This window comes from Marmota marmota, unplaced genomic scaffold (assembly GCF_001458135.2).
Source record: "Marmota marmota marmota unplaced genomic scaffold, marMar, whole genome shotgun sequence".
NCBI classification, from domain to species: domain Eukaryota; kingdom Metazoa; phylum Chordata; class Mammalia; order Rodentia; family Sciuridae; genus Marmota; species Marmota marmota.
The window spans coordinates 2,633,833-2,645,453 of record NW_025999896.1 but is presented as its reverse complement, the minus strand read 5'-3'; the positions used below and the strand labels follow the sequence as shown (position 1 = coordinate 2,645,453).

Sequence of the window (11,621 nt, the reverse complement as noted above, 5' to 3'; positions counted from 1 at the left end):
GGTTCTTCAAGCCCTGAGCGCCCGGCGGCCGCGCCCCGTCGCCCGCGAGGATCGGGGGCTGGGATCCGGGAGGATACTCTGCCCCGGGGCTCCCGGGGGCCGCAGGAGCCGGGCCCGGAGGGCAGACAAAGCCCCCTTCACCGTCGCCATCGCAATGTCCCTGCTGGGGCTGGGATCGGGACCGGAGCGGCGAGTCCCCGGAGCGGGAGCGACTGCCCAGCGCCAGAAGGAAGCGGCTGAAGAGGCGGCGCAGGGAGCGGCGGCGGCGGGGCCGGGGCGCGGGCGGCCCCTCTCCAGCCGCGTCCCCCGGGCCCGGGTCCATGGCTCCCTCCGGTGTGGCCCCCGGAGCGCAGCCCCCGGGCCCGAGGCCGACCAGCAGCTCTCAGGACCTTACAACCCGGGAAAGGCGCCGAGCACCGGCTACCTGCGGGCCAGGTGTGCGCGGACGGGGCGGAGGCGGAGCCAAGGGCGGGGCCGCCCCGCCCCGCGCGGGAATCCGGCTGCAGGGCCGGCCTTAGGGCAGTGCTGGGCCACCCGCAACACCCCCCCCCCGGCCGCTGGTCCCTCCCCCACGGTACAGACAGGAATAAAAGCGCTGGGAGACTGTCGTCGTCTGATTCCCCACCCTTCCTTACCTCTTAAAAACCAAGACAACTGGGTTTCACCTCTGCGCCCGTTCCCCGCCCATCCTTCAAGCTTTGGAAATAAAACAGGAATGGAAATTTCGAAAATGCCAAGGAAATGGCAAAGCCCTGGCTATTACTAATTCTCTTGGTTTAAAGTCCAGATGAAAACGAAGAAAAGGGAGAAAGTCTCCCAAGGGCAGCCTCAGGTGTGGTGAGAGACGCGCTTTGGGAGCTGTGAAGGGGTGGGGGAGCGCTTTTGTGCACCGCTGGTTCCCCCGCAGGCTCAGGTGTGTGCGGACAGGTGTTGCCATCTCCTAGCAGCTCATCCGCCCCTGGGAACAGGCAGAGCCTTCCCAGGACCTGAACTGGGAGCCGCGTTGTTGCCCTGGGAAGAAACACCCAAACTGCTTGTGGGTTTCTTTTTTAGGCTACAGACTATAGTCGTATTGCAAAAACTTGCGAGACTTGATCATCCTCGTTTTAATTGGTGGAGAAGTGGGCTTTGAGAGGTTCACGCAACGTAGGGGAGGCCGACCTGTAAGGAGAACCGGAACTCGACCCGGCTCTAAGGATTGGCAAGCTCAGGCCCTTTCCGACCTCAGTATTTGCTCAGCAGGAAGTTTTCCGGCTCTCAGGCGCGCCCCCTACGCCTTTGCCGGTTCACTCAACGCAAAATCCTAGCTGCACCGTGGCCCAATCAGAGTAAGTTTGGCTCTGCCAGCCCTTGATTCCCTGGGTAACCCTAGGGGGCTTCAGCTCACTTTATCCCATAACTTTCAGGTTTATAATTAATCAGGCCAGTCTTGCAAAATGAATTTCTCATCAGTTTCTAGCTGAGAAAGAGATCAGCAGGATGCAGTATTACAACAGTGCCCTGAAATGTTATTTAATAAATAAGTGATCATCATTTATTAAATATCCTTGATCTTTCAAATAGGGTAATGACAATTACCCTGGTATGACAAAAGCAGCATTAAAGGATACAGAATATGCTTAAAACATTAGAATGCTGTGGCCTGGAGACTTGAAGGGTTTCTGGGAAAAGGCCATCATTACCTCCCCTGGGAAAAGATACCCAGGTGGATGATTAATACACAAGTTTCATGTCATTACTATTCTGGTGATGAGCACTGGAGAAGGATATCATGGCCGAGTTCCATAAAGCATCTCTGAAATTTCATCTTTGAGAATTGCCCCAAGATCCCAACAGTCAGTTTCGTTAAGAACCCGTTTGTGACTGTCTATGAGAAATTCTGCTGATGCTTTGACATGATTCCACTCAATTCTCACAATGGCCTTTTGAGCAAGAATTTATTCTCACTTGACAAAAGAGAAAAGTCAGGTGGAGGGTATTTTAAAAGCCTGCCCAAGGTCTGGGTTTAAACCTAAAAGTCTTGCCCCATGCAGCTTGACCAATGAAAGGTCTTATTTTTAGAGAATAATGGCAATGCTCTCTGTGGACAGATCATAAGGAAAGTCTGTGGGTTTGGCAGAGTTACAGAAAAGAGATTATGACAGGAAGCCAACAACTGGGAATGTATTTATAATTTTTAAAAAAATTTCAAAAAAGTACAGTCTGGACAAATTTTCTTGAACATATTCAATTTTATGTACAATTTAAGAATGTAAAATGCATTCTATATAGGAAAGGAGAAACTTAGAGATAAAATACTTAGACTAAAGAACAAAGACGCCAATGAAAGAAATCAAGACTAGTGTGGAGCTGCCCAAATTCAGTCTTCAGCAGGACTGCGCAGCACCGTGGCCAGGGAGGTCCGGTGCTTCAGGAGGCAAACGGGTACTTCCATCGCAAAATGGCTCCATCTTCACTTACGCTAATGATGTATTGATTTCCAGGACTTATGCGGAGGCCCATGATGTTGCCGCTGTGTCCCACACCGACGTGAGTCACTTCACCCTCATTATAATCCCAAACTTTAACCAGATGGTCACTTCCACCTGAAAAACACAGTTATATGGCATCACTGCAATAGACTAGAGAGAAATGGCCCTGGTCTCAAAAAAAGTTTGGTTTTTTTTTTTTTTTTTTTTGAGACAGGGTCTTGCCAAGCTGCTTATCCTCAACCTTGCAATCTTCATGCCTCAGCTTCCCTAGTCACTGGGATTACAGGTGTGGGCCACTGAGCCTGGCAACCAGATTATTGTCAACACATTCACCATGTGCCAACTTAAAGAAAAACCTATCTTTATATAATGCTATGATTATAAAAATCTAGCATGCCTGGGAATGGTAACCACATACTTGTAGTCCCTGGAGACAAAGGAGGGAGAATCCCTGGATCCCAGGAAACCCAGACCAACCTGGCATAATTGCCCATAGTTGAAAAAAAAAAAAATCTATCTGTGTGTTATAGTAAATTCAGAGGGAAAATGCAAAGAGATGAATTCATCCTTCATCACCCAGAAATAACCACTAATAACATCTTGGTTCAATTCCTTTCAGTCTTTTCTACATATGTATATGTATATGTATAGACAGGTATATACATATATATGTATATGTATAGACAGTTATATACATATACCTGTATATATGATTGGATCACACTGTGTCTAGATTTTTTTGAATATTTTTTATTTGTAGATGGACACAATATCTTTATTTTTTTATTTATGTATTTTTATGTGGTGCTGAGGATTGAACCCAATGCCTCACACGTGCTAGGCAAGCGCTCTACCACTGAGCCACAATCTCAGCCCACACTGTGTCTAGTTTGAAATCTTGCTTTAAGTCAATGTGTTTGCAGAATTTTAATTCATTTAGAGTGTTTGTTAATGGCCTGAAGAATCAATCAGACTGGCAGGAAGTTATGTTGATATTGTTCCAGTCATCATATTATGTAGTAAATGCTCCCTTGAATAATGGTTAATTCATTTATTGGAGGTGGCGGGGGCACATTACAGCATTCAACAATAAAAGGGAATGAAAAGACTGGTATTTAGGACTTCAGTAGAACATAGTGAAGGAAGCAACTGGACAACCCAGGACACTTTAAACGTCCATTTTAGTCATCCATACCCACCACACAAAGCAAACCCAGCAATATAAGACTTAGCTGTTATTTGTGTCCTTAAGTCTCCTCTGCAAATGTTTCCTCTCATTGAATGTGTCTTCTGGATCTTTCTCTTCCAGAACAAATTGGCTGTTGTCTTCAGATCTGAGTCTAACCAAACTACCCTTGAGACCCTTTTGCCAGCTCTTCCAAATTGCCTCCCACAAGAGAGTCTCCCCCCCCCCCATTCCCATCTAAATAAGCCAAGCTTGGCTTTCTTTTCTAATCCAGGACCAACCTGTGACAAAGTGCACTCCTTCCTGGGTGATATCCATGCCATTTATTGACCCAGACAAAGAACCTTCCAACTCTCTGATGACTGACCCATCAAATACTTCCCAGTAAGCAATCTGGAATTCAGGAAAAAAGCATTAGGCAGGATTCAGCTCAGTAGAATCATCCACACACACACATGCTAACAAAAGATGGCTCTACTTTATATAGAAGGAAGCGAAAATACACCATGGGATGGTATGGGCTGAAATTATAAATAGGCTACAGCAGGGGGTGGAGAAACCATTTTAATATTTTTAGTATTCCTTTTTAAATTTGCATGCTATTTAAAGGGAATGTTGATATGCTGATAAACTGAGACTGTGACAGAAAGAGCTTTTGATAAGACTAAGCAGATTGAGTCTGTAGCAAAATGTAAAATAAAGAACCACTCATGGTTCTGCTTCTGCACCAAGAGGAGGACCGAGAGGAGGACTGAAAAGCTGCAGAGCAGGTGGGAGAGGAAGTGCCTCCCTTCCAGCTGGGGAGAAGAGTAGGGAATGAGCACCCCCCAGAGTTCTGGAGCCTGGGCCTTTCAAAGCCACCTCCCTGCTGTGGTTGGACCCTCCCTCTTCCTGGACCTACACACCCATTCCCAACCCCCCTTCTGCTCCAAAGCAGCAAAATATTCCATAGGGTGTGATTTAAGGACAAATATAATGTTGGTTCCCTCCTAGAATGGGGAACATAATAGGGGTAGAGAGTAAGGTATTGAAAGCAGGGAGACTTTTATAGTAGCTATCAGCCAGGGAGATTGGTTCCAGGATCCCCCATGGATATCAAGATATGAGGATGCTCAAGCCCCTTATATAAAATGGCATAGTATTTGCATAGAACCTATGCAAATCCTCCTGTACAGTTTTGGGAATAATGGCAAGAAAAAAAAAATGTGTACGTGTTCAATACCGATAAATTTTTTTTCAAAGTATTTTTGATACACAGTGGATCTGTGGGCATAAAACCCACAGAAACAGAAGGCCAACTGTGCTTACCTTTCTATCTGTCCCACTGGTGATGATTTGGAATTCTTCAGGATGATAACAAACACACTGGAATAGGGTATTGGCCAGGATCATCTGATTTCTCCTAAGACGCCTGAAAAGTAGATTCAAAGGCTGTGAATCTCAAGTTTCTCTTCCCTAGAAAATGTATTTAGTATTCAAACTGCATTTGGTATAAGCTTAGACTTGGGGCGGTTAATCTGTCTCAAAGTTCTCACCCTGCTCATCAGGGTAGCATTTGCATTTCTTCAAAATAGACTTCTGGTTATACTGCCTTTCTACTTCTGTATGGATACCTCTCAACACATCCATCAGCGACTGTCAGATGACGTTGGGCAGATAGCAGGGGCCCTTTTCTAAAGACAGCACAAAACCTAATGAGAATCCTGAAGTTCCAGTAAAAAAGGAGAAAAGGCTGAATTCAGAGCCAGCCCACTATCTCCTGCACAGTGCAGTTGATTCTCCAGGCCAACATTTGGAGCTAAGTGGAGCTCCCTTTATAGGAGTGGCTCAGTGTGGGGAAGAATCTTTTTAATGGGTATTATTGGGCCCACCCGTAGGCAGTTGGACTCAGTAGGTGGGATAGGGTCCCAGATGTGTGTTTGAAACCAGCTTGTCAACCGATTGTTCTGTTTTCAACTGTTTAGAAACCTCTGTCTTGGATGCTATACAGGTTGAGTATCACTTATCCAGAACACTTGAGACCATAAATAGTTTGCATTTTGGAGTTTTGAGGATTTGGGAATATTGCATAGATTTTACAAGTCATCCCTAATCTGAAAATCTGAAATCTGGAATGTTCTTAAAATTTCAAACTTTTTGAATGCTGACACAAAGCTAAGAAAGATTCAGATTCAGAGCACTTTGGATTTGGGGTTCTTATGTTTGTTGGGGTGTTCAACCTGTACCAAGATGTTAAGATTGTTTCTTCTTCCATGGGTCCAGTTTACAGGCCAGGCTCTTCTGGTTTAAAAAAAAAAAAAAAAATGGACCTTCTGCCAGTTTCTCCTCTTTATGGAAGTTTTCAGATGTGGTATCTGAGCTGAGTGTTTTAAAAGGTTTGGGCACAAATGAGCAAAATATTCTTGCTGCCCAGTTGGAAGTCTTTAAGGATGTGAAGTGGACACAGACCATGCATAGTTTAGACACTCCCTTCTGGCTACAGATTTTCCCAATGTTGAAGGTCAAGGGTAGACTGATCCTTTTTACAAGTGTGGTTCTTGGACCAGAATTATCACTTGGAAGTTTATTAGAACTGCAGAATCTCAGGTGCCACTCTAAACCTATTACATCAAAGTCTACATTTGGGGAACATCTCCAGGGGATCAGGGATCAAGGAGACAAGACATGCAGGGCTAGAAGACAGAGGCTTGCTTTCCTTTTTGCTCTTTAATGTATTAACCCTGCTTTTGCCTTCAGTCCTCAATCCCTTCTCTCCATTCAAAACATTTCATATTCTTTCACCAAATCTCCTTTTTTCCCCCATTTTTGACTTATTTTTAGTCTCTCATGTGTAGTTTTACAGTGGCAGAGAGTCCCAAGAGTGGTAGAGGGGTGATGGGGGCGTAAATGAGGGGAGGGCTTGGGAGGTTGGGGTGTGGTTCCAAAATAAAAACGTATACTGCAAGTGGGGTGCAGTGGTGCACATCTGCAATCCCAGCAACTCAGGAAGTTGAGGAAGGAGGATAGCAAGTTCCAGGTGAACCCAAGCAACTTAATGAGACCCTCCCTCCATATAAAAGTAAAAAGAGCTGGGGAGATGACTCAGGGGTAGAGTAGCCCTGGGGTTCAACCTCTAGTGGGAAGAAAAAGAGAGAGAGAGAGAGAGAGAGAGAGAAAGAAAGATACAGTAGATGGGGTCGAGAGAGAAGATGGAAGGGGAGGGGAGGGGGGATAGTAGAGGATAGGAAAGTAGCAGAACACAACAGTCACTAGTATGGCAATATGTAAAAACGTGGATGTGTAACTGATGTGATTCCGCAATCTGTATACGGGGTAAAAATGGGAGTTCATAACCCACTTGAATCAAATGTATGAAATATGATATGTCAAGAGCTTTGTAATGTTTTGAACAACCAATAATAAAAAAAATAAAAGAAAAAAGAAAAAAAGACCCCCCCCAAAAAAAACTATCCTTCATATATGAGATTACAAATGCCAGGTACTCATTCTCAATACCTCATCCACCTGGAATCTGGGTGAACACCCCNAGGAGGGAGGGAAGGAGGGAGGGAGGAAGGAAGGAAGGAGGAAAGAAAGAAAGAAAGAAAGAAAGAAAGGAAGGAAGGAAAAAAGAGATGCATCTCAGTGGTAAAGCACCCTGGTTCAATACCCAATACCAAAAAAAAAAAAAAAGAAAGAAAGAAAGAAAAGAAAGTAAGTTAAAAATCACCTTTGAAAATTCTTGACTTAACTCCTGTTCACATGCCTTGGCCTGGTTAGTTTGGAGTTATCACATTCCATGGAGATGTGATATGCTCATAGTATGAGAGTTCTCTGGGAATGTGGCCAACCAAGGGGAAGGACAAATACATGCCTCTCCTGTACCTCCCTCCCATGGCAAGCTCATCCAGGACTTCACATGACTGAGCAGAATGTTGGGAGGAACTGCTTGCATTACTTATTTCCCTTGTGCCTTTTCTTTGGAACATTTTTTAAAATTTGTTTTTCTTAGTTGTTGACAGATCTTTATTTTATTCACTTATGTATATGTGGTACTGAGAATTGAACCCAGTGTCTCACACATGCCAAGGCAAGTGCTCTACCACTGAGCCACAACCCCAGCCCCTTCTTTGGAACATTTAAAGTTGAATTAAGTGCAAGTTAAATCATGCTTGGCTACTTCTGTGTCTCTACAGAAACTCCTGATATTCATGTCTTCCCACCAGCACCTCTAAACCACGGACAGCCATGGAGGCCAAGGGCTTCTGCGGAACCTCCCTTTACTGTTAAATCCACCCTCCTTTGGAGTCTCTGCTCATGCTCAGTAAAATACGGACACGATTGGGTTTTGCACAGGTCTTGCCATCCTCCCCAACCCAGGTACCTACACGAGGTCCCAAATGATGCAAGTCCCATCGGTGCTGGCAGTGACACACTCCTCGTTGTTCTTCTTCACCCGGATGCAGGACACAGAGGACTTGTGCTCCTTTAAGGACTCCTCCAGTTTCTGGGTCTGGCAACCTATCTGCCACACTCTCACCTGAAAGGTCCCAAGAGCATGCTCTCAATACCAATTGGGAACTTTGTTTCATTGTTTATTTTTGGTACTAGAGATGAAATTCATGGGATGCTTTACCACTAAGCCATGCTCCCAGCCCTTCTTATTTTTATCTTGAGGCATGGTCTCACTAAGTTGCTGAGGCCGGCCTCGGACTTACAATCCTCCTGCCTCAGCCTCCTGAGTTGCTAGGATTACAGGTATGTGCCACTGCAAAGGGCTACAAACTTGGGACTTTGAAAGGGATCAAAAAAGATCCCAGGAGACTTTTCACCTGCTGTGTGTGTGTGACTTGGTTTTTGAATTTCCTATTCTCCTCTTAGTTGGGTTAGAATTCTATACTGAAGGGCAGAAATATTCCCATGTAAGATGTGATCATCTCCCATGGAGCTTGGAATATACCACCAAGGATCCTATGCCTGTTTCTACTTTCAGGCTGAGAAATTTATCAGACACTCACTAGGAAAATCGATAATGCAAGGGCCTCTGCTAAACCCAGCGAGATATTATGTCTACTCATTTCTGCTGAACATTGCTCTCAAATTTCTGGTGCCATCAGGAAATTTCTTGGGTACCCGCAGCCACTTTTAAACATTCACATCAGCTGTTCAATTTTAATCATTTAAAACCCTACAAAACCCAGCACCCATTTTCTATAACAAATATTTAGTCCTGTCTGTTCTGAAATGAAATCCACAGGTAATACGACAACCTACACATATTTCTAAATAATAAACATGACACCCTAATTGGAATTTAAAAAACCATATATGAAAGTTCTTTAGTTATTATAGTAAGTCTTTTAATAGATAGAGGCTGTTACAACAACACCAGATAACAGTAAGACAATCAGATGCTCACACCTTAGAACGAATATGATAGATTTATGAAAAAGAACAGAGAGCTAGGAATGACGTAGCTCAGTGGTAGAGTGCTATCCTGTGTGAGCTTTGGGTACCATTGTCAGAACCAGGGAGAAGGAGGAGAAGTAGGAGAGCACAACCATTGCATACGCATTGTACAAGACAGGAAAAGAACAGTGGTCCAGTTGAACACTAGATGAAAAACTAGTGTTAGGATAAATAATTACAGATTGAACTTGATTGGACATGATAAGGGGAAATAGCCTTAATTGAAGTAATGAAAGCATTCTTAAGAGCTTCCTACATTGTCAAAGTAAAGAAAATGAAGCCAGGTGTGGTGGCTTGTACCTGTAATTTCTGCTACTCAGGAGACTGAGGCAGGAGGATCTCAGCTGGAGTCCAGCCTCATCAATTTAGAGAGAACCAGTCTCAAAATACAAAGGGCTAGGGATGGAGCTTAGTGGTAGAGCACTTGCCTAGCATGTGTGATAACCATTACGTGGGGGGGGGGTGGAATAGGAGTATCATTATCTTTACACTTCAGGAAACTGAGGCAGTGAGGTTAAAGCATGTGCCTAGGTCACACAGTGGAAGTGGAGAAGTGAAACTTGAGCCCCAGCATTCATCTGAGTCGCCTAAATTCTGCTAATGGCTCCCTCAAGATCTTTCTTCTCTCTGATAAATTCTTCCAATGAGAACTGAGAAAGGAGAAGAGAATGCCCAGTATAGACACAGGGAAGGATTTAGAAGTTTTTTTAAATGGCTGGGGAATGGAGGGGAAGAGACCCTGACAGAATCAAGAAAGTGAAAGGTGTTTCAGATGCCTCGGAACGATGAAAGGAAAAGATGGAGTGTAATCCTTTCAAAACAATGGCGGGAATGTCTGGGGTATTAAAGAATTGATTCTAAAAATATCATCTGTGTTAAAAGATTTTTTAAAAAGTAACTGGGCATCATGGTTCACATCTGTAATCCCAGCTACACTGGAGGCCAAGGCAGGGGGATCACAAGTTTGAGGCCAATATCAGCAACTTAGTGAGACCCTGTTTCAAAATAAAAATAAAAAGAACTAGGGGTGTGGTTCAGGGGTAGAGCTTCCCTGGGTTCAATCCCTGGTACCAAAAAGGAAAAAGAAAGTGGGGGTGGGGAGAAAGAGGGAGGGGAGAGAGAGAGAGAGAGAGAAGAAGAAGAAGGAGGAGGAGGAGGAGGAGGAGAGGAAGGAAGGAAGGAAGGAGAAAGAAAAGATAAAGTATACAACTATGGTTCTCAGAGGAAAGAACAAGTATGTGAATAAACCAATAAACCAGTTTGGATCCATTTGTATCCATAACTTGATTCCATATAGAGTGCTTTCATATTTGTACCTTAAAAAATATCCTGTATGTACACAAGTACATTGATGTCTATTTATGCTATTATAACTTTAATTGATGATATATTTTAGAGTCTCATCAAAATTCTAATTTGGCCCTGCCTGACTCCTAGTATAGGTACATGTTAAAAAATCAAATAGATGGTGTCCTATGAGTTAGTTACTCAAACTGATGGGGTTTTTTATAAATAATAATAATAATCTGTTTTCAAGAACAATACCTCCCCTTCCCCACCGCCACTGATGACCCTTTTACAGTCACTGGTGGTCGCGATGGCAGTCACTCCGATCCTGTGGGCGCTGTTAATGACATACATCAGCCGGCCCGTCTCGGGGGCGAAGGCGCGGATTTTCCCATCGTCCCAAGCTGGCGTGGGAGGAAGACAGAAAGAAGGCCTCAGGGTCAGCGCAGGCCCCCCTTCTGCAGACCGAGGCTCCCCTGCACCCTGAACCAGAGTCCGAGTGCGGAGGAGTGGTCTGGAGGGAAGGGACAGCCAGTCGCCACCTACTTCCAGGAACAAGAAGCCCTGATGCATCAACCACTCACACCTGGCTGAGGGAAAGGAGGGGTCCCTCCAGGTTGAACCTGCCCACAGGTGCGTCCCAGGCCAGGTGAGGGCAAGTGGGGAGAGGAGGGAGGAGGAAGGACGGCTCCCACCTCTCCATGAGCCACAGCCAAGCACACACAACTAGTCCATGTGATACCTGGGATGTCATTAATAATCCCCAAAGCTACCACCAGCTTGCCACCCACACCCCACCTTTAAATCTGATGTTCCTCCCCACTTTCTTGCCATCTTTCCCATCTTAGTAAAAGTCTCCACCATCCTCCAGCCAGCTGCTTAAGCCCAGAACCTCGGGGTTATTCTTGATTCTTCTCTATCCAGCCACCCAACCTAATCTGACAGCCAGTCCATCTGCAAGTCCCATCCCCTCTACCGTTAAAAACACCATCTTTCAACCCCTCCGCAGCACCTTATCCAAGCCACAGTCACCTCTCTCCTGGATTATTTTACCAGTTTCCTCTCTGGCCTTTTAATTTGCTTCCAAGCAGTCATCTATAGATGAATTAACTGTCCCCCCCCCCATGACCTTTGTAAAACCAGGTCACCTTCCTGATCAAGAACATCTCAAAGTGCTTCTAACTGTACCTAGAATGAAAATCCAGATTCTTTATCCTGCATAGTCACTA

The 11,621-nt window shown here is 44.8% G+C and overlaps 2 protein-coding genes and 1 long non-coding RNA gene across 3 annotated transcripts in view; 1 reads left to right on the top strand and 2 right to left on the bottom strand.

Annotated features, from left to right (window-relative positions):
• Positions 1 to 447, bottom strand: part of Usp43 (ubiquitin specific peptidase 43) — a 74,501-nt gene extending 74,054 nt beyond the window's left edge. The window contains exon 1 of the mRNA XM_048797934.1: positions 1 to 447. Coding sequence (XP_048653891.1) covers positions 1 to 322 — 322 coding nt within the window. The 5' untranslated portion in view covers positions 323 to 447.
• A 1,700-nt stretch (positions 448 to 2,147) lies between these two features.
• The window catches only part of Cfap52 (cilia and flagella associated protein 52), a 50,513-nt gene continuing 41,039 nt past the window's right edge, over positions 2,148 to 11,621 (bottom strand). Inside the window, exons 10-14 of the mRNA XM_015504480.2 lie at positions 10,651 to 10,796; positions 8,025 to 8,176; positions 4,966 to 5,068; positions 3,939 to 4,050; positions 2,148 to 2,585 (exon numbers count right to left, since the gene is read on the bottom strand). Of these exons, the coding sequence (XP_015359966.1) occupies positions 2,410 to 2,585; positions 3,939 to 4,050; positions 4,966 to 5,068; positions 8,025 to 8,176; positions 10,651 to 10,796 (689 nt within the window). The 3' untranslated portion in view covers positions 2,148 to 2,409. The remainder of the gene's footprint in view (positions 2,586 to 3,938; positions 4,051 to 4,965; positions 5,069 to 8,024; positions 8,177 to 10,650; positions 10,797 to 11,621) is intronic.
• On the top strand, positions 2,391 to 7,977 carry LOC125615029. Its single transcript, XR_007345598.1, has 2 exons — positions 2,391 to 2,529; positions 7,833 to 7,977. It is a non-coding gene; the product is annotated as an uncharacterized LOC125615029 (long non-coding RNA).